We start from the raw sequence: 27,598 nt of genomic DNA on the forward strand, positions 1-27,598 counted from the left end.
TATATATATGTATATATATAGTCATGGCCGAAATTGTTGGCACCCCAGAAATTTTTCCAGAAAATCAAGTATTTCTCACAGAAAAGTATTGCAGGAACACATGTTTTGCTATACACAGGTTTATTCCCTTTGTGTGTATTGGAAACACAACAAAAAAGGGAGGAAAAAAAGCAAATTGGACATAATATCAACCAAAACTCCAAAAATGGGCCAGACAAAATTATTGGCACCCTTAACTTAGTATTTAGTTGCACACCCTTTGGAAAAAATAACTGAAATCAGTCGCTTCCTATAACCATCAATAAGCTTCTTACACCTCTCACCCGGAATTTTGGACCACTCTTCCTTTGCAAACTGCTCCAGGTCTCTCTTATTGGAAGGGCGCCTTTTCCCAACAGCAATTTTAAGATCTCTCCACAGATGTTCAATGGGATTCAGATCTGGATTCATTGCTGGCCACTTCAGAACTCTCCAGTGCTTTCTTGCCATCCATTTCTGGGTGCTTTTTGACATCATGTTTGGGGTCATTGTCCTGCTGGAAGACCCAAGATCTCGGACGCAAACCCAGCTTTTCTGACACTGGGCTCTACAGTGCGACCCAAAATCCTTTGGTAATCCTCAGATTTCATGAAGCCTTGCACACATTCAAGGCACCCAGTGCCAGAGGCAGCAAAACAACCCCAAAACATCGTTGAACCTCCACCACATTTCACTGTAGGTACTGTGTTCTTTTCTTTGTAGGCCTCATTTCATTTTCGGTAAACAGTAGAATTATGTGCTTTACCAAAAAGCTCTATCTTGGTCTCATCTGTCCACAAGACGTTTTCCCAGAAGGGAAGGATTTTGGCTTACTCAAGTACATTTTTGCAAACTGTAATCTTGCTTTTTTATGTCTCTTTGTCAGCAGTGGGGTCCTCCTGGGTCTCCTGCCATAGCGCAGACATGTCAAACACAAGGCCCGGGGGCCAGATCCGCCCGTGAAGTGGTTTCATGTGGCCCGCGAAGCCATCCTGGAAACAGTGAGGGAACGGCCCCCACTGCCTTGGCCCTGGCCCAGAGACCCTCCTTCTGCCAGAGACCCTCAGATCTGTCCCACTCCTGCCCAGGCCCCCATAGGCACCCTTGATGCGAACGATGTAGAGCTGGCCATGCCCACCCAGTAGGCCATACGCACTCTAGCCATGCCCACCCAGTAGGCCACGCCCACACTGGCCATACCCACCCGGCCCCCTGAGGGGCAACCACAATGCTGATGCGGCCCTCAATGAAATTGAATTTGACACCCCTGGTCTAGTGGTTGAATTTGGTTGAATTTGGAGAGACACAGGTTCAAGATTACTGTAAGATACAAAAGCTTATTTTCTCTGCCAACCTATCTTACCAAATGACTGGTGTAGGAAACAAAATGGAAAAAGGAATTTTATGTAGGCCACTTTAAACTTCTGAATTAAAAGTGGGATATAAATATAACAAAGAAATAAAGACATATACATATATTCTTGTTGAATTTTAAATGCCAAACTAGACCCCAAAAATTGGGTTCAGTTTTATCTGACAATGGGCTTATATTTTAAAAAGTATTCACTTTTTACAACTACCTGCACATTAGCCCGGATGAGGAGACCTTATGATTTGCAGCCCAAATACCATGAATAAAGTGCCACCCATTGATAGGTCAATTATGAAAATTAAAAGATAGGAAAATTTTCAGGGTCAGCTATCTGCAAGTGGCACATTTTTCAAGATATTTTAGTTAAAAATTTGAAACTCAGCTTCTTTCTTCCGGGATAATTTTTGAAATTGTCATCTTATGAAAAAAAAAACTAGTTTCTTCTCCAAGGATTTCTGTCAAAGACATGAAGACTAGTTATAGCCTGAAAAGCAATATGGCTTCAATCTATGAGTTACACATAACAAAACTATTGAAATAACAAAGTAGGGTAGGAAAAAAGGAAGACAGGATACCGTAGGAAGAAAGAATATGGAGAAAACTGACATTAATTCTATTCTATTTTTATTCTATGAGAAAAAAAAATTGGTAAGGTCTTTGCTTTAATGTACTGTATTATCATTTGCAAAAGCTAATGCTTAAAACATTACATGGGACTTCTCTTGTTTCTAATATATTGACTTTCACTTTATCACTTTTTTAAATATATGGGAAAAAGAATTCTACAAGTTCATGAAGAAACTGTGCAGTTTATGCTAGAAAGGTTGTAATTTAATGTTTCCATTGATATTGGACTATGTGTAAACTGGAAGAACTGAATACTTCCCAAGAGAGCTGAACTCCTATTGAAGTAGTACAAAACATCTCCATTCCAAGCCATTGTTGTTGTTTTTCTTCTCTCCCTTTAAATATACAGGGGGGAGAAGTAATTAAATGTTCTGTTCTATCTTCTCCTACAATCTTGGGTCTGAAATACCTGGATCAAATGCAAGACAAAAGAAATTAATTTCTGCCTCAATGAGTTTCATAAAGCAAATTTAGAGAGCCTCCACAAATAACAAAGAGAAGTTGTGGGGGCAGCAAATATAAATATTGAGAAGAGAAATGTGAGACTGGTCAGAGCTCTTTTTCTTCCTTAAGAATAAACACAGCTTAACCAAGCGATCCTAGAGACTGATTTTAAAATAACCTTCCATTAAACAGTATACGTTGGGGGGGGGTGGTGTTTGTTTTAGGCTTTCAGCAGGATGAAAATGTCATACACCATAGTTCCACTAAGGACAGGAAACCATTTTGGGTCCATATTTTATAACAAATTGTACTAATACCCATATTTCAGAAAAACAGACTGTTTGAAAACCAGCAGTACTATACTTCCAAGAACGCAGTTCTCCAGATTTTACAATATTGTTCCCACCTTCAAAACTGTCAACAAAAAATATGTTCATTATGGAGAGGTGCAAACAAAAAAATGCCATCATTCAGGGAAATAGCACAGGAAAATACACTTACATTTCTTAATATGTGTTGAATTGAATTAAATGTTTGATCAAAAATGCATGGACCAGCATAGTTACAGTAATCCTATCTATCTATCTATCTGTCTGTCTATCCAGCCAGCCAGCCAGCCATCACAATACTATGCTTTCCCCATGGGGTCTTCCACCTAACACATTAATCTGCAACTGGAACATTCCACTGCTGTTGCACAGATTTGGAAGGTTCTTCCCCAATCTGAATTTCTCCAGACACGTTGGACCACAATTTATATTATCTTTAGCCAGTATGTCTGGATGGCTTTGAGAACAAGACATATTGTCCAACACAACTGCAGGCAGAACACAAGATTCATCAGAAGGATCAATCACACGACAGAAGCACAATAGCATCCTCTCAAGCTTAATGCTTCTGCATCTAAAACTAGCATCTAATGATCAGGACTACTGACCATTAATGCACGCAATCTCCCAAAATTTGTATAATGCTCTTTTGATGCTTACCAGTTCGTTAGCCACTATACATTTTGTGAGAATATATTCCACTGATCCTCCAGATGTTTTGGATTACAACTCAGTACTTTCCTGTTTTAATAATACTAGCTGCCGTTGATGAGAACTAAAGTCCTAAACCTTTGGAGAAAGAGCTCAATTTCCCACTGGCCTATATGTATTGATCAGTTGCAATGCATCTTTGATAAGTTAATCTTGTGATTGAAGACATGAGGTAATAGCTATATACTATATATAATCATATATATACTATATATAATCAAGGGACGCGGTGGCTCAGTGGGTTAGGACGCTGAGCTTGTCGATCAGAAGGTCGGCAGTTTGGCGGGTCGAATCCCGAGTGCCACGTAACAGAGTGAGCGCCTGTTACTCGTCCCAGCTTCTGCCAACCTAGCAGTTCGAAAGCACATAAAAATGCAAGTAGAAAAATAGGGACCACTCCGGTGGGAAGGTAACAGCGTTCCGTGCGCCTTTGGCGTCTAGTCATGCCAGCCACATGACCATGGAGACGTCCTCAGACAAGCGCTGGCTCTTCGGCTTTGAAACGGAGATGAGCACCGGCCCCTAGAGTCGGAAACGACTAGCACGCATGTGCGGGGGAACCTTTACCTTTACCTTTATATATAATCATGCTAACATTGATAGAATTAATTAATGGAAATAAATTGATAGAATCAAGCAAAAACAGATCAAGACTAAAGGTTAGCAATGGTATTTCTTATTTAGCAACTGCCTTGCTTAGCAACCATTTGCAGTTACGACACTGATTTTAGGACCAATCCTTGCATTTAAAGCAAAGGAAAGCTGAAGTAAGATCATAAGCACAGTTGCTTTTTCACTTACTGACCACTTAATGATTAAGTTGCCTGTCGCAATTATGGACCCTAAGTAAGGACTATCTGTAACAAAATTACTTAAATGCCTATGCTTATAGAAAAGTATGAAGAGTTTATTTAAAATTTTTAGGCATCAATGGAGGTTTCCCTCAAGTAAAAAATGTTTTATTTAGGATCAAGTCAGCTGTAGGGGGAAACTATAAGAAGTAACCAATTTAACTTTATCAGGCATGTAGATAGAGCATCAAGTTCACTGTACTGAAGTATGCATGATATTGTTATGTGTTTTTTGTAGGGCTAATTCTTTTTCACAAAAAACAGTGGCAAAATCTTTAAATAGATACAATTAATGGGCCCTTCCCTGACAAACATGCCCTAGCAATGTTTTTTTCTAATTTTCTACCAAGGTCCTTCTTAGATGTTCCAGTGTTAAAATAGTGTTTACCATATGGCAGTTTCACTATGGATGCAATGTACGTATTTCATCAAACAATCCAAGTGTCACGTGACTCTAAGAGATGGGATCAGCTAAATCCCTATGTCAGATTATGCTAGCAGTGCCATGTCCTTTTTTCTCCAGCTACAAAACATTACTTTCCAAGTCCATTCTTTCAAACAAACAACTCTACCTGGACCACCAAGTCTCTGAGCCATTCTCCAGTTTGAAGATCTAGATAAACCTGACTACAACTATCCAGGGGAAGTAATTGGGGAGGGGGGTGGATTTGCATGTTGAAGAACTACTGCCTTGTGGTCCAATTCTCTCTGGACGTCAGCTCAGATCTCAGCTATTGTTTAGGCTGCTTTGTCATGTGGGCTTAACATTATTCTGGAATAATAATGCTCTTTTGGATGATAGGTTTCGGGCTATTAAAATATCAATTGACACTCGGGCTCCCTTCAAATACAACTGAGCAAAATACTTGTGTTAAACTAGAGCAAATTTTGACCTATAGATAATACCATCAGTCACTTCCCCTGTCAAATATCACCTCCTCCCTAGCTCTAGTCCACATGAAGAGAATGCAAGGTGCAGTTTTCTGGCTGGCTGGCCAACACTTAGCCAGAAGGAAAGAATTCATGATACTAGTCACATATACCATATGTATGATAGCAACATTCCTACAGCCAGATAGAGATCACTAGTTGGGAGCAAATGTTATGTTAGTATAGTTTTGGCAGCTCAAGGATTGAGGAATATCTTCTTCATGAGAAAGAGCCCAAGGACATACATAGTTTATAAATTTTATATTCAGAAATAATTTCCCAAAACTAAAACATATGCTTATGTTATGTGGCATGACGGCCATGCAGTGCCAAAATCGTTATTGTTTTCATTTTTTTTAAAAAAAAGCTTAAACTAAAATAAATTATCAGGCTCTAGTTAAGAAACACTTTGAAGAGAAAAACTGTGAATTATGGAGAGAGGGAGTCGTTCGTGTTATTTGAGCTTGGTTGGTTGCTTGCAGATCTTTCATTACTCAACTAGGTGCTAGTGACATCAGTGTTTACAGCCTGTTTATATGCAGTAGCTTGTCCTGACAATTTTGGTGGGGTGTAGCTTTCTCCTTGGTAGTTCCTTGATTAGGGTATTGTTTTCTGATTAATTGATTATCTGATGTTAATTCCTACTTATCAGGAGAAGAGGTGTTCTAGTGTGTTTTTTTTTCTTAGTTTTTTTACTGTCTCTTTTTACAGTGTGTAAATGTGATTTATTTCCATGTGTCTATACAGAATCAAGTAGGGATGCGGTGGCTCAGTGGGTTAGGACGCTGAGCTTGTCAATCAAAAGGTCGGCAGTTTGGCGGGTCGAATCCCGAGTGCCGCATAGCAGAGTGAGCGCCTGTTACTCGTCCCAGCTTCTGCCAACCTAGCAGTTCGAAAGCACGTAAAAATGCAAGTAGAAAAATAGGGACCACTACGGTGGGAAGGTAACAGCGTTCCGTGCGCCTTTGGCGTCTAGTCATGCCGGCCACATGACCACGGAGACGTCCTCGGACAAGCGCTGGCTCTTCGGCTTTGAAACGGAGATGAGCCCCTAGGGTCGGAAACGACTAGCACGCATGTGCGGGGGAACCTTTACCTTATACAGAATCAAAATCTCACAAGGACTATCTCACATTGTATTTCCTCAAACCTCACAAAACTTTGGTGAGTTGAGGGGAGGGCAACAACTGGGACCCAAAAAGATCTCTGATCTCTGACCCAGAAAAATATTTCACTTTCTGGCATAAGTAGAATTCAAGCTACAACTGTTGACGCTTGAAGGTACTCCTAAGAGGTTACTCCTAGAGACATATGGTTTGCATATCAGATGCAAAGAATCACATTGCTTCTAAAAAAAAAAGACAAGCATCTTGATTTGTCTTATGAAGTTATGTGCTATTAGGTAGGACCCAAGGTGGATCCTATGCAGAGAAGCCCCAGAAACAGACCAACACATAATGTCAGGGTGTAAGATGCAGGCAGGAACAGCATACGTCAAATGGCACAACCATTTTGAACTTAGTTCAAAATGAACCAAGGCTTGTGGCAAAAGTCAAAAATAACAACAACAACAACAACAACAAAAGAAGCTTCTTCCGACAGGTAAAAAAAACAAGAAAAAAAGTCAAGAAAACGATTGGCCCATTAATGGAAGAAAATGGCCAATGCAGAATCCTCATGATATTGTGTACAGAAAAGGGCCTGACAGAATGGATCACTGCAGGCTTTCTAAATATTCAAATTCTAACAAATGCTGTGAATTATCACCAGGACATTGGGAAATAAAATCCCAATTTCCAAATTTAATTTAGTGATTTAAATTGATCAGGAGGTTTCGGCTGTTTGCTGCATTCTTCAGAGGAGGTTACATACTGCAAACAAGATAATTCATTAAGTCACTCAAATATTAACAGATCTCTTAGGCAAATAAAGACACGAGAAAATTAAGCAATTACTTACAGTATCTATTAAGGTCTAAAAAGAGAAGTACAGACCTACTCCAAATTATTGCAAAGAGCCTTTGTACACAATGCTAATCAAACATGTTGACCTGAGAGACAACTGCTAAACAAGCCTTTGCCATTTTGGTTTGTAAGGGTCTTCAAACTTTGCAACTGAAAGATTTGTACTCTACCCCCCCCCCCAAACCAGTTAGCATCTAGCCCTGTGAACAACAAATGAGATCTAGCAAGTCCTGGGATAGTAAAGAACACTTTGCATTAAATGCTGTGAAACATTCCTATTTATGAGCCTAGTACCCTCTGTGTACAGTATTTTGGGCCACATCTTCAGTATTTTCAGGAAAAGTAGAGGGTAGACAATATTTAGCTAGGAATAATTGGATATATCATTCATGAAAACTCTAAACCATGGCAAAAGGAAAAGAGGGAAGCTAACATGAATCTAAGATAAGAGTGTGTGCAAGTTCTATAGCAGGCTTTGAGTCCTAACCTGTGGTGCATCTCAGCCCCAATCCCTGGCAAGTTGTTGCATAGCTCCAGGCAAAGTCCTTCGGGAGAAGGGCGGTATAGAAATATTAATAAATTAAATTAAATTAAATTAAAGTCAAGTGGCCAATGTTATGTAGTATCTGGGTAAGGTACTGGATTAAGAGTGAGGTTCAAACCCTACCTCAGCCATGGATGGATACTTTAAGTCAGTCACTCTTTCCCTGCCCAACTTGGCACATAAGCCTGTTCTTTTGGGGGGGAGGGAGTTGCAAGAAAGGAATGCTCAATGGCGATAGTGAAGTCCTAGAAGTGTCTTTCTTTCTTTCTCTCTCTCTCTCTCTCTTTCTTTCTTTCTTTCTTTCTTTCTTTCTTTCTCTTTCTTTCTTTCTTTCTTTATTTTCTTTCTTTCTTTCTTTCTTTCTTTCTTTCTTTCTTTCTTTCTTTCTTTCTTTCTTTCTTTCTTCTTGCCATCAAGTCAGTGTTGACTCCTGGTAAGTCTCTGTAGTTTTCTTAGCAAGGTTTTTCAGAAGTTTGCCACTGCCTCCTTCCTAGGGCTGAGAGACAATGGCTGGCCCAAGGTCACTCATCTGGCTTTGTGCCTCAGGCAAGACTAAAACTCCTGTTCTCCCAGTTTCTAGGCCCAGGCCTTAATCACTACACCAAACTGGGACCTCCCAGAGGAAAAGCAGGATATAAATCTTTTTTGAACGCCAACTATGTTATAGTGGTTCAGGTGTCAGGGGTGGGGAAACCCAACTTCTAGTACCCTCTCAATCCTGTAAGATTATTGGGTGACTTTGGGAAAGCTACTTTCTCTCTTCTACTTCACAGATTGGTTGCAGAAGGCTTGTGTATGTTGCCTTGTGTTTCTGAACAAAAGTCAGGATATGTCTCATAAATCAACAAAATCCTCATAAATCAACAAAAGCTGTGAGACCTCACAAAATTTCTGCAAAGATTTTTAAAAGAAGGCAGAAGGAAGACTTTTTAGGTCTTAAAGAAAAGCACTTTGAAGAGTTTAACCTACAATGGGAATATTATTGTTAGCCTTACAGGCATCCTTTATTATTTTTATTTGGCTTAAAGCACTGTCTGCAGTGAATAACAACTGCCTTCAAGCTATCAGCAGCATCACTTTGCAGAGTCACCCCCAAACTCATCCCTAGCAGGCCTTGGATTATAAAGTACACACCAGCAGAATGCCGTGCCTAGAAATTATGGCAGCTGAAATCCAACTCACCTCAAAGACAATTGTTATTCTGCAATTTAAACGCTTTGTTTGCATTCTCCCCACTTACCCCTTTGCCAAGTAGATGGCAGGGTGTACTAAGAGATTCTAGCAGAGGAGAAATTTGAACTGGGGAATGTAGCTCATTTTCCCAGCTGCCTCATATATATAAGCATTCAGAATTGTAGGGTGACTACTATAGCAGGTAACTCTGAGTCTCAAAAGACACATTGGAGCAGCTTCTGAATGATTTCTGCCTGATTTCTCAATATCTTAATCCTCGCTGGTATGGTTCAACTTATCTGATCTATGTTGATGGAATGCTAGTTTGCTCTGGTGGTTAAGAAGAGGCTAGAGACAGTCACTTATCTCCAGCAGGGGGCTGGACTAGAAGATCTCCAAGGTCCCTTCCAGCTCTATTTGATTCTATTAAAGGCACCAGGCTAGAAGCCAAAAGCCCATGATTCTAGACAAGTCTTAGGTATTAAATCACCTGGGTGTCACTCTGTCTCAGCCCAACTCACTTTACAGGATTGTTGTGGGGAAAATAGGAGGAGGAAGGAATATTAGGTATATTCACTACCTTGAGCTATTTATAAAAATAATAAAGGCAGGCTCTAAATAAGTAAATTTAGCCTGGGCCAAACAGCTCCCCTAAGTTATGGGTGTAAACTGCACAGCTTCTCAAGGATTTTGAGGCATCATCAAACTCTTACCAGACACTGAAGAATATGCGCACAGCATAAACATAGACCAGAAACCGTACCGTGGCTCTTATCCCCTAATATATATTTTAGAATGCACCTTCAACATCTGCATTTACATGTGGTTAACCTGGTTAATGATGTAAACCTATTATTAGAGTTTGCCTATACCTCTGAAACAAACTAAATGGTTGAATTTGCAGAACACCTTAAGCTATATTTTTTTAAAAAAAACACCTTAATAAGAATTAACACTAACAAAATTAACACTTCAGACAAATATTACTGCTATTTGGATAACTGATTTCATTAAACATGTTATATATTCCTAACCATTGAGTAAATGGTTTCAGTTCCACATATTTCACATGTTATGCAAGGTAGCCTTGAGTGATGCTGCAGCCAGTCCTGGCTTACACAAGAGTTACACAAGATTCAAATTTGTTGGCATTGTTATTTTTAAGTAGATACTAAAAATGCACTTTGTAATCTATTTGTAAGGCCTTTTCACAGCTGTTTAAAGAAAGTAGCAGGCTGTATTAATATATTTTGTTTATTACTTACTTAAATTTATTGGCTGCCAAATTCCAGCGGAATCTGGGCACAGAGAACTGGAAAGAATATAAAACAGCTAAAAACATTAAATCAAGAACAGTGAGAGGCTGTGACAAGTCCAGCACTAACAGAGCCCCTGCTGTACCATTCCACAAGATGATGAGGAGAAAGAAGTACAAGCAAGATTTATTAAGGTCAGAGGCCTCTTCACCACCACCTCCTTCCATACAGGTTGGCCAAAGGCAGAGTTGGGGATGAGAGATAGCTAAGACACTTTGATGGTTGTAAATGTTCACTGACTGCCAAGAGCCCAAATTTTGATCATGTGACCCTGACCAGAGATGATGCAATGATGGTAAGTGCGAGGACTGGTCATATATCCATTTTTTCAGCACTATCCTGACTTTGAACAGTCACTGAACAAATGGTTGTTTTCCATTGCCTGCAATGAGAGTCCAGTGATGGCTTCTGTTGACCTCTCTCTGGACCTGGATCCCAGGAGCCCCTTTGTTTCTCTGAGGAACTCAGAGATGGAGAACAAAGACCAGAGCCCACTGAACATGGGTCAAAAATTTTATTGACAATTTCCACTTGGGCAGCAAAATGTATTTTACTGTTCTATCACCTCCTCAGATAGCCAGCCAGTAGCCCTAAAGAGAACCAGGGAAGATCTGTAGGGGTATTGTGAAGAATATTCTAGGCATCTATCAAACAGGGTTGTTGGATCCTGGCTTTTCAGGCCATTTGGATTCAATTGTTCTGGCTTAATTATTTGGGACGAATTTGAATCTGTGGGACTTAAGAAGATAAACAAGGTTGATCAAGGCCTTCTGGGAAAAGATACTTGGTTGGATCCAGGAAGTGATACATTCTTCAAGAAACAATTCAGCAAGCTCTTTAAAAGCAATTACCTATCTCCGCCTCTAGAAAACATTGCTGGATCCAACAATATTAGACATTTTTTGTCTTGTCTCCAGTCTTTCCATTTTAGGGAAGATTTATTTATTTATTTATTCATTTACTTAAATTGATATGCCGCCCTTCTCCCTAAGGACTCAGGGCGGCTCACAACAATAAAAATTAAAAAGAAAAAACATAGAATGAAAATGTAAAAAGAATTAAACTAGTGAATACAATGATAACATGACAATTTAAAACCCAGTAAAACCTAATTGAAATACGTAGTCAGTCCAGACCCACTTGTTGAAACAACCAAGTCTTCAGGTCACAGAGGAAGGACTGAAGGTCAGGGGCCATCCGCAGCTCCGGAGATAGTTCGTTCCAAAGGGTCGGCGCACCCACAGAGAAGGCTCTCCCCCTGGGGGCCGCCAGACGGCATTGCCTGGCAGACGGCACCCTGAGGAGGCCGATTCTGTGGGAGCGAACCGGACGATGGGAGGTTGACAATGGCAGCAGGTGGTCTCACAAATACCCCGGGCCTAAGCCATGTAAGATTGCTGAGAATGTGATTAATTTACAACTTTAGAGTGCAATGGAAGAAAATGATTACTTGGACTTTTTTCAGTCAGGTTTCAGATCAGAATGTAGCATGTAGCACTGATCACACCTGTCGATTATTTTGGACAGGATCAGGAAGGGATGATATACCCATCCTGGCCTTCCTTGATCTCACAGTGGCTTTCAAAACCATCAATCGCTAAATCCTTCTGGACTGTCTCTGGAGTAAAGAGTAAGACACATGATGTTGCAGTACTTTTCCTTCCCTTAGAAATGGTTTCAGGTGGTATTGCTAAAAAGGGAGGCTCTAACCACAGATACTTTGTGTGGTCCTTCATAACCCTTTATTCCTATTTAACATCTAGGTGAGGCTGTTGAATGAGGTCACCCATCCACCTGGGATAATGTATCATCAATATGTAGATGAAATTCAATTATGTATCTCAACCTCTTGCCAAACAAATAAAGTCACTAATGTATTTTTCTTTGGCTGGAGTTTGTCAGAGGTATGAATAGGGAAGAATAAGCTTCAGCTCAACCCTACAAGATCACATCACTAGGGTTGGTGAGTATTGGAAGCCTCCATATTTAATTTTGGATGTGGTTGCACTTCCTCAAACTGAGGTATATGCCATATGGAATTATCGAGTCCTATTGGACTCTTACTTTCTGCTTAAAGGACAGGTGATAGCCATAGCCAAAAGAGCCTGATCCACAAATCCATCCTGTGTGGCAATTGTGCCCATTACTGAAAAAAAGAGAGGCACTCCTGGTTAGTCTCTCCAGAAACAGCAGCAGCATAGTTAATAATAGATGCACCATAATACACCATGTAGCATCACTGCTCCATGAGCTGTACTTCTTCCTAATATACTTCTATGTACATTTCAAGATGCCAATTAACATCTATAAAGCCATAAATGACATTAGGTCAGTTACTTGCAGGACTACCTATCTGCTCATTTCATGATATCCGACAGGATAGTTTAGTTCCACATCTTCTCCATAAGCAAGTGTTACCTTGTGGAACTTAGGAAGTATTCCTCTTCTATCATGGTATCTGCTATATTGAACAGTTTAGCCACCAAGATTAGAGTGGTCCTGATCCTGTTGGCTGCAAGCCTTGAAGGTCTATTTTTCACATTGACAAAGGCCCAAGTTGATGAAATAATTTAATTTAATCTGAAATAATTTAATATGGAATAATTATGGGTGGGCTCGGTTTTGTCATTTTTTTTATTTGTATATTGCTTTTGTACTGATTTTATCTTACGTTAACCACCCAAGGCTGCAATTTACAAGTTGTGCAAATCGATTCAGTTAAAGCACCTAACACTCACAGCACTGTCTTATGCCTAAAGATGTAGTAATCTTCTCATCTTTCACATCTACTCATCTTTCTCATCTTTCCTACTACCTTCTCCTATTGGTATCTTAGGATTTATCACTTGCTGTTTGTATCTTATGATTTATGATTGTATCTTATGATTTATGATTATATCTTATAATTTGTGATCTATGACTATCCCTTTGTTGTTTATATGTACACTGAGAGCTTATGCACCAGGAACAAATTCCTTGTGTGTCCAATCACACTTGGCCAATAAAGGATGGATGGATGGATGGATGGAATAGATATAGATAGATAGATAGATAGATAGATAGATAGATAGATAGATAGATAGATAGATAGATAGATAGATAGACAGATAGATAGACAGACAGACAGACAGACAGACAGACAGACAGACAGACAGACAGATAGGAGACTGAGCTAAATCTCACCTCAGGTGGTCTTGTTAATCTGCTACTTTGGTAAAAAAAATGCCAGCCTAAAATAAATGTTCAAGGCAACATAAGCAGGAATTCATTCCAAAATTCCAATGTGACTCTATTTTATATAAAATCTGTAGACAATGTTCCAAAATACCATTTTTCTTTGAATTGCAAGAAAATAGGAACTCCAGAAAATAAAAAGATTGGGGTGCTTCAGATGGGCAGCCCCTGAAGCTACTAATCCAGGGATTTTATTCAAGTATTCTATCTTTCCGTCTTTGTGTATGGGTATTACTATTGTTTTTGGTATTAAGAAAGAATAATGGAAGCAGCAGTAAGAAATTATAGGAGGGTTAAATGTGAATGAAACTGTCTGGATGCCCGTCTCTCACCATACAATTTCAAATTGCAGAATAAACCACTGAATATATGGACTCCACAACAATTTTAAGATTTCATAGACTATTAAATTCATTTCAAAAACAACCACATTTTCCACCACAGTAACCACTGTATATTTGAAATACCACCAGTGATTGCTCTGCATACTGAAATTTTCCCCGGTACAAAGCACTCATCATATTTGAAAAATTGTGTTCACACTGCTGAGGTATTGCCCTGTATACCACATTAATGTGGTCTACCAATATTATTTGAAGATTGACGATTACTATGTTAAGCTTCCAGTTGCAATTTATTGTTTGTTCCACTGAGACATTTGAAAGCCAAGGAAACATTTACAAAATAGTTGTGATTCTATCTCATTCTGAAGGCTTGTCAGGAGAAGGAGCACATGCTGACTGAGATCAAACATAATGTAATAGTTAAGATGTTGGTCTAGGACAGTGATGGCAAACATGTCACACGCGTATCAAAGGTGATACACCAAGACGTTTTGGGTGACATACTAGTGTTTCACCAACACCTGACAACTATTCTCGAAAGCATGCCATGATTTCATGTTTTTTCAGAGGATGAGGAGGCCATGAAAGAATGAGGTGTACTTTTGTGTAGTCTCCAGATCCTCCAGAAGTTTCGCAAGAGGGTCATGCTCTTGTGTGGCCTCCAGAGCCTCCAAAAATCATGCTAAAACAGGCACTCTTTCTCATAGTTTTTGAAGGCTGCAAAAGCCATCGAAGAGAAGTCGCTGAAAGACTTTATTGTCTAGTTTATTTAGTGTATGGCATTCAAGAATGAAGGCCTCATGTGACCTGGAGCAGTTTCAGGTAGACGCAGAAAGAGAACATGGCCTGAAAGTATGCAATGTGCAACAGATCCTGGAGAGTGCTGGACTGTCGGGGCAATTGCACCATTTCACAAAGGTTGCAGTCCTTGGGGAAGAGCAAGAGGCAGCTTTTTCGAGTCTCTAGAAAAGGTGGAGCATAAACCCAATAAATAACAATAAGCTTCTATTAAGCCCAGGCTTTTTCATATAATATTAACCATTCCACTTCTCCTGAAAGTATTTCTCTTCCAGCATCTGGAATCTGGGAATGTACTTCCCCTGGAAACAGAAACTTACTTAAGTGGTTTAATCCTCTTTGGCACAAAGACCTTCACATGCTGATGTGAGAAAGGATTAACTTCTATCTTTGAGGGAAAGAAAGCACCCCAGATCTTTTTCCCCACTTGAGATGCCAAACTATCCCTTTACCCCAACTCCCTATAGAGATGCTATTTCCCCACTTACTCTGGGGTGTTGATCCAGATGATGTCCAGGTGGCAGTAGTAAACACACTCTTTATCTTTGTAGGTATAGCAAGTACAGCGTTTGGCTCTGTGGTGGACCTCCCCCAGGGCAGCCACGTTATCCAGTTTGGAGCTGGTAGCTGAATTCAGTCTTCTGGGTTCTGTGCTGGTTTCTTTGCTGATTTTTTCTGAGAGGCCCAGAAGTCTCAGCCCTGTGCTGTTACTCCTGCTCACACTGGGAAGAAACAGGGGATGAGCGGTGGATAGCAAGAAACCTGCAAATTGTGGTGGGTGGGAAGTGGAGGGGGAGGGGGGAAAAGAGGCCAAATTAGAAAGAAGCTGTTCCTAGCAAAGCAGTCAAGTCCTGCAACAAAACCTCTAGTGCCACATCTTGAAAGTAAGTGGTGTTAGGTTTGGATTTCTTTTTCTCAACTTCTAGAATTACAACTGTGACAACTCACCCGACAACATTTAAACAGAAACCACTCAGTTGCCCCCCAGCTCAAGTTCACAGTAATGAATGAAAGCTGGGGAAGTGATCAAGAAAGAGAACTGCAAAACAGAAAGTTAAATTGTAAATGAAGAAAATCTCAGCATGGCTAATAAAAAAAGTACTATAGGGACAAGCTTAACAAAACTTATTTTTTTCCCAAACTATTAGCATACATAAGAAAATGCAGTAAGGGGAGTGAAACTCTAGTTTGTAACAATTTACACACTTGAGAAGAATGGCATAAAATGTGTTTGTTACGGTCAGACAGGTGGTTGCAATTTGAAGAGGCTTTTGCTGCTTGCAAGGATTTATGTAAAGGCTGCTTCAAATATAGTAATGGAGCTCAAAGAGGTAGCTGATGAGAAAACGTCTTGAAATCCCAGCTTTTTAAGCATCCTCTAAAAGGGTGGATTTCAACAGAGATCAAATCCAGTCTGGTTCCACAAAAGCATAATCCTATGTTTCAGATAGCAGCTGAGAAGCTTCCAGACACAATTCAACAGGCTCTTCAGAACCCCAACGCAGAATCCTGGGAGCAATTGTTTCATTCAAACAAACTCAACTAGAAAATGTTATGTTTTTCCATCTTCAAAGCACTCTAAATAGATACTATCACAACAACCCTGCATGGCCTGCCAGGGCTCTCACCTCCAAATTCCACCCAAAACTGTTTTGATCATCTCTGGGCTGATGGCTAATATTCTTATTTTAGGATTTTCAGATGCCAGTTTCACAGTCTGCCTCTCCACCCCTAGCAAAAGAAACTGGGATTCTTTTTTCTTCAGAAGAGAACACACACACACGATGTGGCCACCACATTCAACATCAGCAACATAACACCTTGCAAAGAAGGGATCCTTCTCTTTCCCTCGGTAGAAACAAGTATTTTAGAATCATAGGGCTGGAAGAGACCTCCAACTTCCTGCTCAAGGTAAAAAAAAAATTATTTCGTTCCACGCATCAAGGGAAAAATATATTTTCCCTTAACCAGCAGAATGAAACAAAAATATTTCTGCCTATTACCTTTGGACTAGCATTAACGGCTAGGGTTCAAAGATAACCTTAACAAAGTTGGCTACTAGAAAAGGCTTTCAAGTGTGATTTCGGACGTTACAAGCTGTCTGTCCGGTACAGCCTCTTGCCTTTTGATATGCTTCAAAAACAGTAAAAATTGTTATAAGTATGTCATTGGTTGTTTTTTTTTAAGAAGTGTATTGCTTTCTTTATTTGTTCGGGGTGCCTCGATTTCTCCGAGGCCCGAAACAACTTTACTTACAAAGCAATTCACGTTCTGGAATTGCCCTGCCCGATTGCACTCCGGTGCCCATTTTCCAGGCAGTAACAGCGTGCCTGTCATCGGGGCAACCAAACTCCAAGCCAACTCGCCTAGGCCCGCGGTGAAAAAGCAACTTCTCTTTCGCGCGGCTAACGGAAAGCCGCTGTCGAGAGCTGGATCAGAAAACCCATCAGGCGAAACCCATCAGGCACCCTCTTCTTGCCCGCGCGCAACTTTTCCTTTATGTAATTTTACTTATGTATTTATTTATTTTTGTTTTCCCCCTTGCTTTTTTTTTTTACCTGCGCTCGAGAGAAACGTAAGTCCAACCAGTATCAAGAATCCCCGCTCCATGAACTCCAGATTGCAAGCTTCTCGACTTGCGGCAAATTCCGGGAGCGAGAGAAACGCGGGCAAAAAAAGAAAAGAAAATCAATCCAAATCCGGTTAATATTTTTTTTACAAACGCGCCTTTTGGCGCGCGCGCCCAGGTCTTCTCAGCGCCTGGAGTCTCCAAACGCCAGGGGAGCCTTCTTTCCACTCCCCAACCCACCCCCTTTTGTGTGTCTGTCTCTGTGTGTGTGTGTGTGTGTGTAAGCTAGTCCCAAAGACGCAAACGGGACAAAGCCACCTCTGGCTCCATAGCTCGCCTGTTCTTTTCTCGCAACTTTCCCTCTTCCTCGGCAGCCTTCGATCCGACCCTAAACTAGACTCTTCTTGTTGTTGTTGTTGTTGTTGTTGTTGTTGTTGTTGTTGTTGTTGTTGTTGTTGTTGTTTCCAGGCGAATAAAATAAAGAGAGGATTTAGACGTCGTCCAGAGCCGTTTCCAAGCTATCGCCCCGTCTGTCCAGCCTGTCGCATCGTGCTTTCTCCGCCGGCGCTTGAGCCACGCCAGACGCCGAGGCAAGACCAGCCAGCCAGCCAGCCAGCGAGCGCTGCTCCCACGCCGACGAGAGCCAAAGTCCAGCCGAAAGCGAGAGAGAGAGAGACCTGCGCGGCGAGCGCAACGCCACACTTCGAGGGAGCGCTTCACTCGGCTGTGGGCGGGGCGGGGAACCCCGGGAGAAGATGGGGCGCGGCTCCCCCCCTCCCCCGGAGGTCCTGGTGCTGATTGGTTATGCCTTAGGCAAGGTTTTACGTGCTGAGGTCCTTCAAGGCTGAGAGAGAGACCCTTGGCCAGGACTCCAGGGGTATTTATTTTATTTATTTATTTTAATCCCATTTATATCCTGCCCTTCTCCGAAGACTCAGGGCGGCTTACAATCTAAAGCACAAATCAAATGTGCTTAGCAATAGCCTTCGTTCTATGTATACACCTGCTTATTAGGGCTTTCACACACACCCCCAGCAGCATTATTACAAAGTCAGCTTAATTGCCCCCAACAATCTGGGTCCTCATTTTACCTGGGTCCTCATTTTACCTACCTCAGAAGGATGGAAGGCTGAGTCAACCTTGAGCCTGGCGGGACACAAACCTGCACTAATTGCAGGCAGCTGGTGTTACTTAAGGAGGCATTAGCCAACAGCTCCACCAAGACTACCCTCTGCAAAAGGCTAGAATGGGTTTTTGTAGAAGGATTTGTCGAAAGACTTCAGTGGAAAACATTGGACCTGTCCGGCTCAGCTATAGACATATAGGTTCCGTTTACAACAGTAAACAGGGCCATCTTTGATTTGACTAAGCCAGGGGTAGGCAACCTTGGCTCTTTTATGACTCGTGGACTTCAACTCCCAGACTGGCTCAGGAATTCTGAGAGTTGAAGTCCACGAATCATAAAAGAGCCAAGGTTGCCTACCCCTGGACTAAGCCAAGCCATGATTCGGTGAACTCAACAACAATTGGCTGAGTTCACAAAACTAGCAAAAATTGTAAACTGCATAGAAAAATGTAGCCCTCAGCCACCTAACCCATGCCAAAGATTAGCAAGATTGCCCACCGCTTCCTTAAGCGATAGCTCACAAACCACAATTAGATTCACACAGAGTGCTAAACCAAAATCAGACCAGATGTGCATTCCATAAATTTAGTTATTATGGCTCAGTCAGTCAAGCTATAGTTAAAACAAGCCAGATAAAGCTTTGTTTCGATGTAGCATGTCTGATATAGGTAGGCTTTATTTAAGGATACACATCCAGGATATTTCGGTGTTTCCCAAACCCCCCACCCTGTTGAAAAATCTCACTAAAGTACACTTTCTCCATGACTTGGTTCACACAGATACTAAATCAGGATTTGCATAAACATATCTGCTAAATCAATGCAATTATTTCAATTCACACAAAATGCTAAGCCAAAGCAACAACCATATGATGGCACAGTTGTGTGAATTTAGTCTTCCTCTTTCTTATCAGTAAGACTGAAAAAGGCATACTTGGACCCAGTGACATTTATTGAACTTCCAATAGGATTTGCTTTCAAAACTGGCTAGCCAGGTGCTCACAGGGAAGAGTCAAATTAATTTATGAATGTGATGGCCTTTTTATGTATCAAAAATGCACACAATATGTAAATATGGAGGAAATAAATCTAAGCTAGTGCCGGATCACATTTAGCAGGAATAATGCAATATATTCATAAAGCTCCTGAAAAGTTTATTCTAGTAATCTGCAGTTGCTAACTGTGGCTAAATGCCCCTGCCACAAGCAACTATCCCCTCATTTACAGAAGAGCCACTGCCATAATACACCACACAGCTCCCCATCACTGGTAAACAATTTACACTGCCTAGATCTCCTGCTGAGGGACAAAAGCCCAACTTGTCAATCTTTGCTAAGGAACCATATGGTTCAAAAGTACAATAAAACTGAAGGTCAGCAACATGTAAGGACAGCACATATAAAAAACACCATTTGAGAAACATAGTTAACAGTTGGTTGCAAACTAGTCAGATGCTTAGACTGGATATTTGGTATTTTTATCCATCTAATTTCCTTCACAAGAATATCTGCCTGCAATGATACTTTTAACACCACCAAATATCTGCTTGAGATTGGCAGATGTTGTTTGGTGGTGTTTAAAGTATCGTTGTGGGATATAAGCTGTTCCAAGTAGAGCTGCCTTTTGCAATTGACTGATGGTGATTTTGTCAATGCAGATAGAATTCAAGTGGTGTTCCAAATATTACTATTACTGAAAAGGCTCAACAGTAATATGAAGTTTTTTTTTCTGACAGCTTTAATATCACAGAACTTCTTGAAATGATCAGGTAATGAAAAAATGCTGGGTAGTGGCAAAACCATTCTAAGAAATTCTTATTTCCAAGAAAGAAGATGCAGTACTGTACTTGCAATATACATTTATCCAACAGTTAACAAAAACCAAAATGGTTTACTCAAATAATACAATTTTTTTGAGTTCACATGACACACCACTGTAATATAACTGCACATTTTGGATTACACAAAACAGCTAAAATGTGATTTGGTAGTCTGTTGTTTAGTGCGTTGTATAAGCATGCCATTTAAAAAGATCCTATCTCCTCTGTAGCCCACACAATTTATTAACTCAATACATGTTTTCCTTATGTTCAGTTGTGTCTGATTGTAGGATGACTGTCTGAAAATTTCTCTGCAAGGTTTTTCAGAAGTGGTTTCCCCTTGCCTCCTTCCTAGGGATCAAAGAGGATGATTTGCTCAAGGTCACCCAGCTGGCTTCATGCCTAAAATGGAACTAGAACTCAAGTCTCTTATTTTGTAATCTGATCCCTTAACCACTACACCAACCCTTACCCTCACTCAGTCATTACAGTTTAGCAAATGTGTGAATCCAGCCGACCTCTAATCCTAACACAGATTTAGCGGAAAAGACTGGTCCTATTTCTGGTAATTCAAAGCTTGGAAATCCAGTTCTGACCTTCACCAGCATCAACCCCCACTGCAACATGGATTCTATTTCTCAAGTGAAAGCAAGACTGTAACAGAGTTTTCTGTCCAATTATTATTTACTAAAGAAACGTAACAAGAACAATTTTGTACAATGGTCTAGATTCTACACAGGCAAGGAAGGATTTTCTTGAAGAAGAAAACATAAATACGCTACAGTATGTTCCCTTTGCATTTCATCAGACCCTTAGAAAAGAAGGAGTGTTTTGGTCTTTGTACCAAGAGCAAAGTCAGCTTTAGAAGTAACCAAACAATTCTTGAAGTGCAATCAAAGTTCAGAAATGAAACACCCCAATTCTGGGCTTGGATCCAATTATGTTCTTTGAGATATAATGCAAAAGGATTTGACTGAATCTTCATTGCAGAAAAATAACACTCAAAATAAGTAAATACAATCTTTCTAAATTCGCAAAGTCTGAAATGCTTCCGATCAAATGTTCTTCTCAGTGTGATTATTCTGATGGAAGGGAAAGATATCACCTGCAACCTGAGAAGAACAAAATGCCTGTGTTTACATTTGCTTCCTAAAGTAAGAATGGCTTCAATCTTATGTATGATCAGGCCCTGAAAATCAGCAAATTTGGAGAAATTATACAAGTGGTTCCCAAACATGGACTATGAGCCCCCCCCCCCCGCCCTCTGAAGGAACATTTCATATTTGTAGGGGGTCATAGTAAGTTTCTAAGGGACCACCCAAGTGTATAATCATTTTGTCATTATCCTTACATCTCATTCTCTGTGCTAATTTCAGCAGCATAAATGTTGAAAACTGGTACAGTTTATGATTTATATCTTAAGAGTGATTATGGAAGTGAGTCACAGAGGCAAATGAGGCTGACAAAGGGGCCACAAGCAAAAAAGAAATGTCAATCTCTGAGTTACCTTGGTACCAGGTAAAGATCACATGAAAGATGACATAGGTGCTCTTCTTTAAATTGGATAAATAATAAACCTGAAGAAAATTTAAGGACTCTAATTATTTTAATGTTTTTGGTGCTCTGCTTATTTTCTTATTTTATGATGTTGTAAGCTGCCCAGTGTCATTTGATAGTAAAATGATGGCATATAAATTTAATATAAATAAATAAAAAGGCATAAATTAGCCCAGATAAGCATTTTGAAGTTATAATGAAGTCAAGAATTACCAATGGTCCTTATTTAGGAATTAAGACATTGCCTTAGTAGACATCTCCATGGAGAAAGGGATACTGCTTTCATTATTCTGATGAAAGCAGTGAGACCCCGGGGTCACTACTGTTTACTTAGGAATTCAACTCACAGCTCTCGTAAAAGCAATGTTACACTAGCCAAATTGAGGTATTCCAAAAAGTAGAAAAACTGCAAGCAGTAGTGACGAGCCCCATATCTTCCACTAAGGCATGGACATCCATATAGGCAATGTAGAATCCTGCTCTGAAAAATTCTTTGTGCATACAACTACTGAACAAAATATAGTTGCCTGGGAATTTTGATGCTCACAAACAGTTCTTTCATTAATTTAACTGGGAGAAATCAGTGAGTAAATATCAGTCTTCTTTGGTTTCATCCTTTCAAAATGTTTTGGGCTATACCTCTCAGCAGGCCTAAGGATTAGGAGTTGATAATCCAAAACCTCTGAAGAGTAACAGCTTGAAAAAGTTGGCATTTTATTATCCTCATCCTCATCCATGAATGCCCAAGTCTGGTACTTTCTCTGGTTTTTTTGTGTGTGTGTTTTTTTTTTTAAAAAAAGCTCACACACATAAGAAGTAAGTGGTTTGCTGCACCTGGATTCAATTAGTTTGTGTCCTAACAGCCATTTCTAAAGAAAATATATTTCATAAAACCAGCCAGCCAGCTTTCTTTCTACTGTTAATTAGGAGGTAAGTGTTTCCTCACATGCAAGTGAAAGATTTGTTTAATTTTATTGTTACAGTTGTTGCCAGTAACTGAAGTAGTACAATAATAATCCTTGAGGAATGATCAGCCTCAAACCCCATATGTTCACGGATTAGATGTTTCTTTATTTATACCAGGGAAGGTAACAACACAACAGGGCCTTTTTTCTGTTATGACAACAGCATACTCTGCTTTTCCATATCCCCCTTGTAAGTTTTCCATTTTTATAAACCCTTTTGCTGATCCATTTGGATCAAAGAGTAGGAAAAAATACACTATTTTAAACAATATCAATTGACACTTAAGTGATAAAACTATTGGATCATACATCGATTGACAACAACATCTCCCATTTTTCAAGCACTGTGTTATGACTGCAAAGTACAGACTTCCAGATTTTGCTAGTTACATAAGCAATATCAGCAAACAGAGCAGACATCGGTAAAGAGATCTGGACTGGACACACAAGGACGTATCTCTTCCTAAATGTATACATTTTTACCTAACACTATGACATTTTAAATTCAGCCAAAATGATTTTATGCTGTTGGGAAAGGCATCATTACACAATTCTGGTTTTTTTTTAAAAACAACAATGAGAAAGTCATTGTCATTTACTTCAATCCTACTTCTATTCAGAATCCAAACTAAATCATTTCCAACGAGCCATTCAGACATAACCTGACATTTGCAGGGAAGAAGAATCCATTCTCTGCCTTTGGTTCTATTGCAGAACTGCTTTATGGTTAGGAATGTTTTCCCACCATTCCAAGCTTGCCTTTCTATAACATGAGATTATCACTCCATTCTTACATCCTGGGATGATGGAGAATAAATAGGTCACCTTCTAGTTTATCTCCTCAGTCATTTGTTTGAAGCCAGATATATACAATTCTTTCAAGCTTTCTTGATACCATCTATTTTCAGTTTCCTGATGATTGTAATTTTGCTTCTCTTTGGTTTTACTGACTCTTAAATGGATGGCACACTATGAGATACAATACTTGAGACTGTGGGACTGACAAATGCAGAATAAGTTGTAGAGATATGGAAACAACATTCCTGTTGATGGAGCCAAAAACTGCCTTTGTGTTTTTGACAATCATGTTGCTGAAATGGCTGATTCAAATTCAACTTATGATTGGTTCCAGTTTCAAGATTCTTTTTATATGTACTATTACCAATCCAAGTACCCTCCATTCTATCCCCATGGATTTGACAATTTCCCCCTGTGAGGGAATATTTTTACATTTTCCTCTCTTAAAAATCATTATTTTATTTCAGCCCATTTCTTATCTTACTGATAATTTTTCTTCTGTTATCCTACCCAGTTTTGTGCCATCTGCAAATCCTACAAGCATGGTAATAATACTAGATTCATGATCAAATTCTATTCATAATAAACTCTTCTTTGAGGATAGTTTTCAAATTAATGGTGTTGCATCAAACATGTCTGTGACATGGTATCCAACTGATTTAACTAGCTTCCTAAACCGTGTTCAGGAGGTATTTTATTAAATGTTTTCCTAAAGTCACAATATAAATTTAGTATCTAGGAAAGTAAAAATGAAATAATTTAATAAAGTATCAAAAATGAAATACTTTTGATGAGTATGACAATATTTGTTCTTGATAAATCAGTGCTGAAATCTTGTAATCACTAAATTGTTTGATTGATACTTACAAATCAATCATTTTGTTTGTTCTAGAATATACCAACTATTGATGTTAGAATGACATGACTGTAGTTACCCTGATCCTCTATGTTTCTATTTTGAAAGCCGGAGACAATATTTGCTCTCCTCAGCTGGCTGAGGAATTCTGGGAGTTGAAGTCCACAAGTTATAAAGTTGACAAAGCTGAAGATCCCTGATGTAGACTACAATCTCATCAATCAAGGCCACAATTTGCACATCTATTAAAAACATTTTGGTAAGGTAAAGCTTGTTTCTCTCCCTTTCCAAACTTCTTCCATGGATTAAGAAAAAATGGATTAGCCAAATCTCCAACTTTTTAGTTTCCATTCCAAAGCTTCTAAGTCCAAGGGATGTGATTCTAGCAACTCATGTGCACCATCATATGCTAAACCTACGCTCTGGGGAGACAACACATTTCACAAGCCATGAGGTCTAGTTGGCAAAGACTATTCTTGTTCCTCATAATACAAAATCACTATTACAATTCTCCTCTTTGCTTCCCCTCTAGTAATAGCAATGATAGCCCTTTTGCTGTTCTGGGCTTAGCTTCTCACCTGTTGTTACTAATCTTTTGTTCCATCCGTGCAAGTTCAGAGTCTATTTATTTTGTGAAAGCCTGAAAGCTATTTCTGAATTCTAGTAGCAGAATCTCTTCCACATATTTTTTTAAACTATCACTCTTATTCACTAGATTTGAATATTTGTTTGGCTATTGTAAATATGGCTTTCAATCATAGACCAGATGATACTGTCTTATTTTTTCCAATAAACCTCAGATTGGTCTTGTAAGCTTAGTGTAGCCATTAGATAATTGTATGCAAAATTCCAGGGAACATTAGATTACTCTGGTTTAATCATGTTGGATATAGCATAATAGTTCTTCTAGATCAGGTATGACAAACTGCCGGCCCATGGGCCGGATGCGTCATGCCAAAACCGCGCCCACCTCATTGCCGGCAATGGGGAAAAAGTCCCAATACGTCGCACATCATGTGATGTCGCAAGTTTGACATGCCTGTTCTGGATCTAAAACTTGTTGGAGAATTCTCTCTATGCAGTAAAAATACCAAAATGCTATAAATCTTTCAACATTTGTAACTAACTAGAACTGCTAGAGCTAAACAAAATATAATGCTTTGAGTAAATTTATCTAAAAAATAATGTTTTTCTGCTTATGAACTTATTTTTAATCTGGACTAATAGAGTATCTTCTATTCACATGTCATGTGCTTTTAATTTTTTTTAAAAAATACCATTAGTCTGAGATATATATGTAGGGGCAAAAATTCCTTCCTGGCAATAACATTAAAAGAATTATAGTTACTGTTTGTAAATTTTATGGAGCTGGTCTATTCCTTGAAGTTATTCATTACATTTAGATTAGTTCCATACAGCTATATGATTTAAATCTTATTGTTGTTAGAAATATTCAGATTCTAATGGATGAAAAATAGGAATATAGTAACATCTGTCATAATATAAAATTATAATTCAACAAACTTTTAGGGAACATCTGAGGAAATCTCACTAAATTAAAACTGGGAAGTTAGCATACTATTACTATATAGTATTGGGTTTTAGTTTGTATATTTGGTAATATAGTTTGTAGTATTCTGGTCAAACAGTTCCTAATACCATCAAGAAAACATATTTTTCTGGGGAAGCAGAAGTACATCTCAGGCAGTGGGTTAATTTAATATAATTAAATGAAGATTTTCTATTTTAAATATTTATACACCCTAGAATATAGGAATCACTACATTCATATATGAAAATATTCATGGTTACAAGTGGAAGAAAGTATCCATAAAATTCTAAAAAGTGGGAAGGCAAAGTTACTCAGTGAAGATAATTTTCAAAAATATGCACAGTACCTTCAACCGTACATTAACAGTAAGAGTTAGTTCTCATACAGCCAGTGAAAACAATAACAAATCTGACCATTATACAAACAAGATTTCAGCAATGCTGCTTTACTGTCTAGGGCAGGGGTGTCAAACTCAATTTCATTGAGGGCCGCATCAGCATTGCGGTTGCCCTCAAGGGGCCGGGTGGGTATGGCCAGGGTGGGCATGGCCTACTGGGTGGGCGTGGCCAGAGTGGGTGTGGCCTACTGGGTGGGCATGGCCAGCTCTACATCGTTCACATCAAGGGTGCCTATGGGGGCCTGGGCAGGAGTGGGACAGAGCTGAGGGTCTCTGGCAGAAGGAGGGTTTCTGGGCCAGGGCCAAGGCAGTGGGGGCCGTTTCCCTCACTGTTTCCAGGATGGCTTCGCGGGCCACATGAAACCACTTTGCAGGCTGGATCCGGCCCCCGGGCCTTGTGTTTGACATGTCTGGTCTAGGGTATAATTACAGAATACTGAAGCCTGCAAGAGTATATTAAAGATAATCAAGGCAAGTTTCTTTCATATGCCTTCACCTTTCCTAGTTCTGAACTGTCATTTATTTTTTATTAATAGTTATTGCATTCCTTCAACAAGGTTATTTCTGTATTTCCCTACATTAGTGTCTAGAACAGACATGTCAAACTCACAATGTCATGTGATGTCGCACAACATATCGGGATGGTTTTGCCATTGCCTGCAATGGGGTGGGTGCAGCTTCCATGTGATGCATCCGGCCCATGGGCCGGCAGTTTGACACCCCTGGTCTAGAAGATTCATATCTTGTTTTAATGAAATGTTTTATTTCCCCCATAAGCATCTATTAGTGATCTGAAGATAGCAGTAGTCTGACCAATCCTGCTGATTCATTCTGCTTCTGACTTCTGCCAGCAACCCAAGAAATCTAAACTGCTTTAGTTGGGCTCTGTTGAACAAGACAGCAGAATATTATCCATCAATTGACAAAACTTTGTTTTCTTGGCATTAAGTTTCAAGTCATATGAATGGGCAGTGTATGAGATATCATGCACAATGTTAGTGGCCTCCATATCATTATCTGCAAATATAGCCTCATTATTGGCAAATATGAAATTGGTTACAGTGGTGGGATTTAGCTGGTTTGCACCAGTTTGGCAGAACTGATAGCTAATTTTTTTTGCCCAGGCCCAGAATGGACTTTCGGAAGCAGCATCCACACAGAGAATCGGTCGTTCACATATTTGAATCCCACCATTGATTGGTTGCAATGTGAGTTTCATATTACTAGATTCCTTGCCTGCCACCAAAAACTTTTCTTATCATAGCATCAGCTGTGACCCTGAATAACAGGAATGTGATCACACAG

At 39.6% G+C, this 27,598-nt stretch overlaps 2 protein-coding genes across 2 annotated transcripts in view; both read right to left on the bottom strand.

The window, feature by feature from the left end:
- Window positions 1-17,265, bottom strand: part of EDN3 (endothelin 3) — a gene marked incomplete at both ends in the record, with an annotated part of 46,119 nt that extends 28,854 nt beyond the window's left edge. Inside the window, 2 exons of the mRNA XM_083357969.1 lie at window positions 15,144-15,417; window positions 17,214-17,265. Of these exons, the coding sequence (XP_083214095.1) occupies window positions 15,144-15,417; window positions 17,214-17,265 (326 nt within the window). The remainder of the gene's footprint in view (window positions 1-15,143; window positions 15,418-17,213) is intronic.
- TUBB1 (tubulin beta 1 class VI) overlaps window positions 1-27,598 on the bottom strand; it is a 917,325-nt gene that overhangs the window by 689,034 nt on the left and 200,693 nt on the right. The gene's annotated exons all lie outside the window — the stretch shown is intronic.

The sequence above is a fragment of the Vipera ursinii genome (assembly GCF_947247035.1).
Source record: "Vipera ursinii genome assembly, chromosome: 3".
NCBI classification, from domain to species: domain Eukaryota; kingdom Metazoa; phylum Chordata; class Lepidosauria; order Squamata; family Viperidae; genus Vipera; species Vipera ursinii.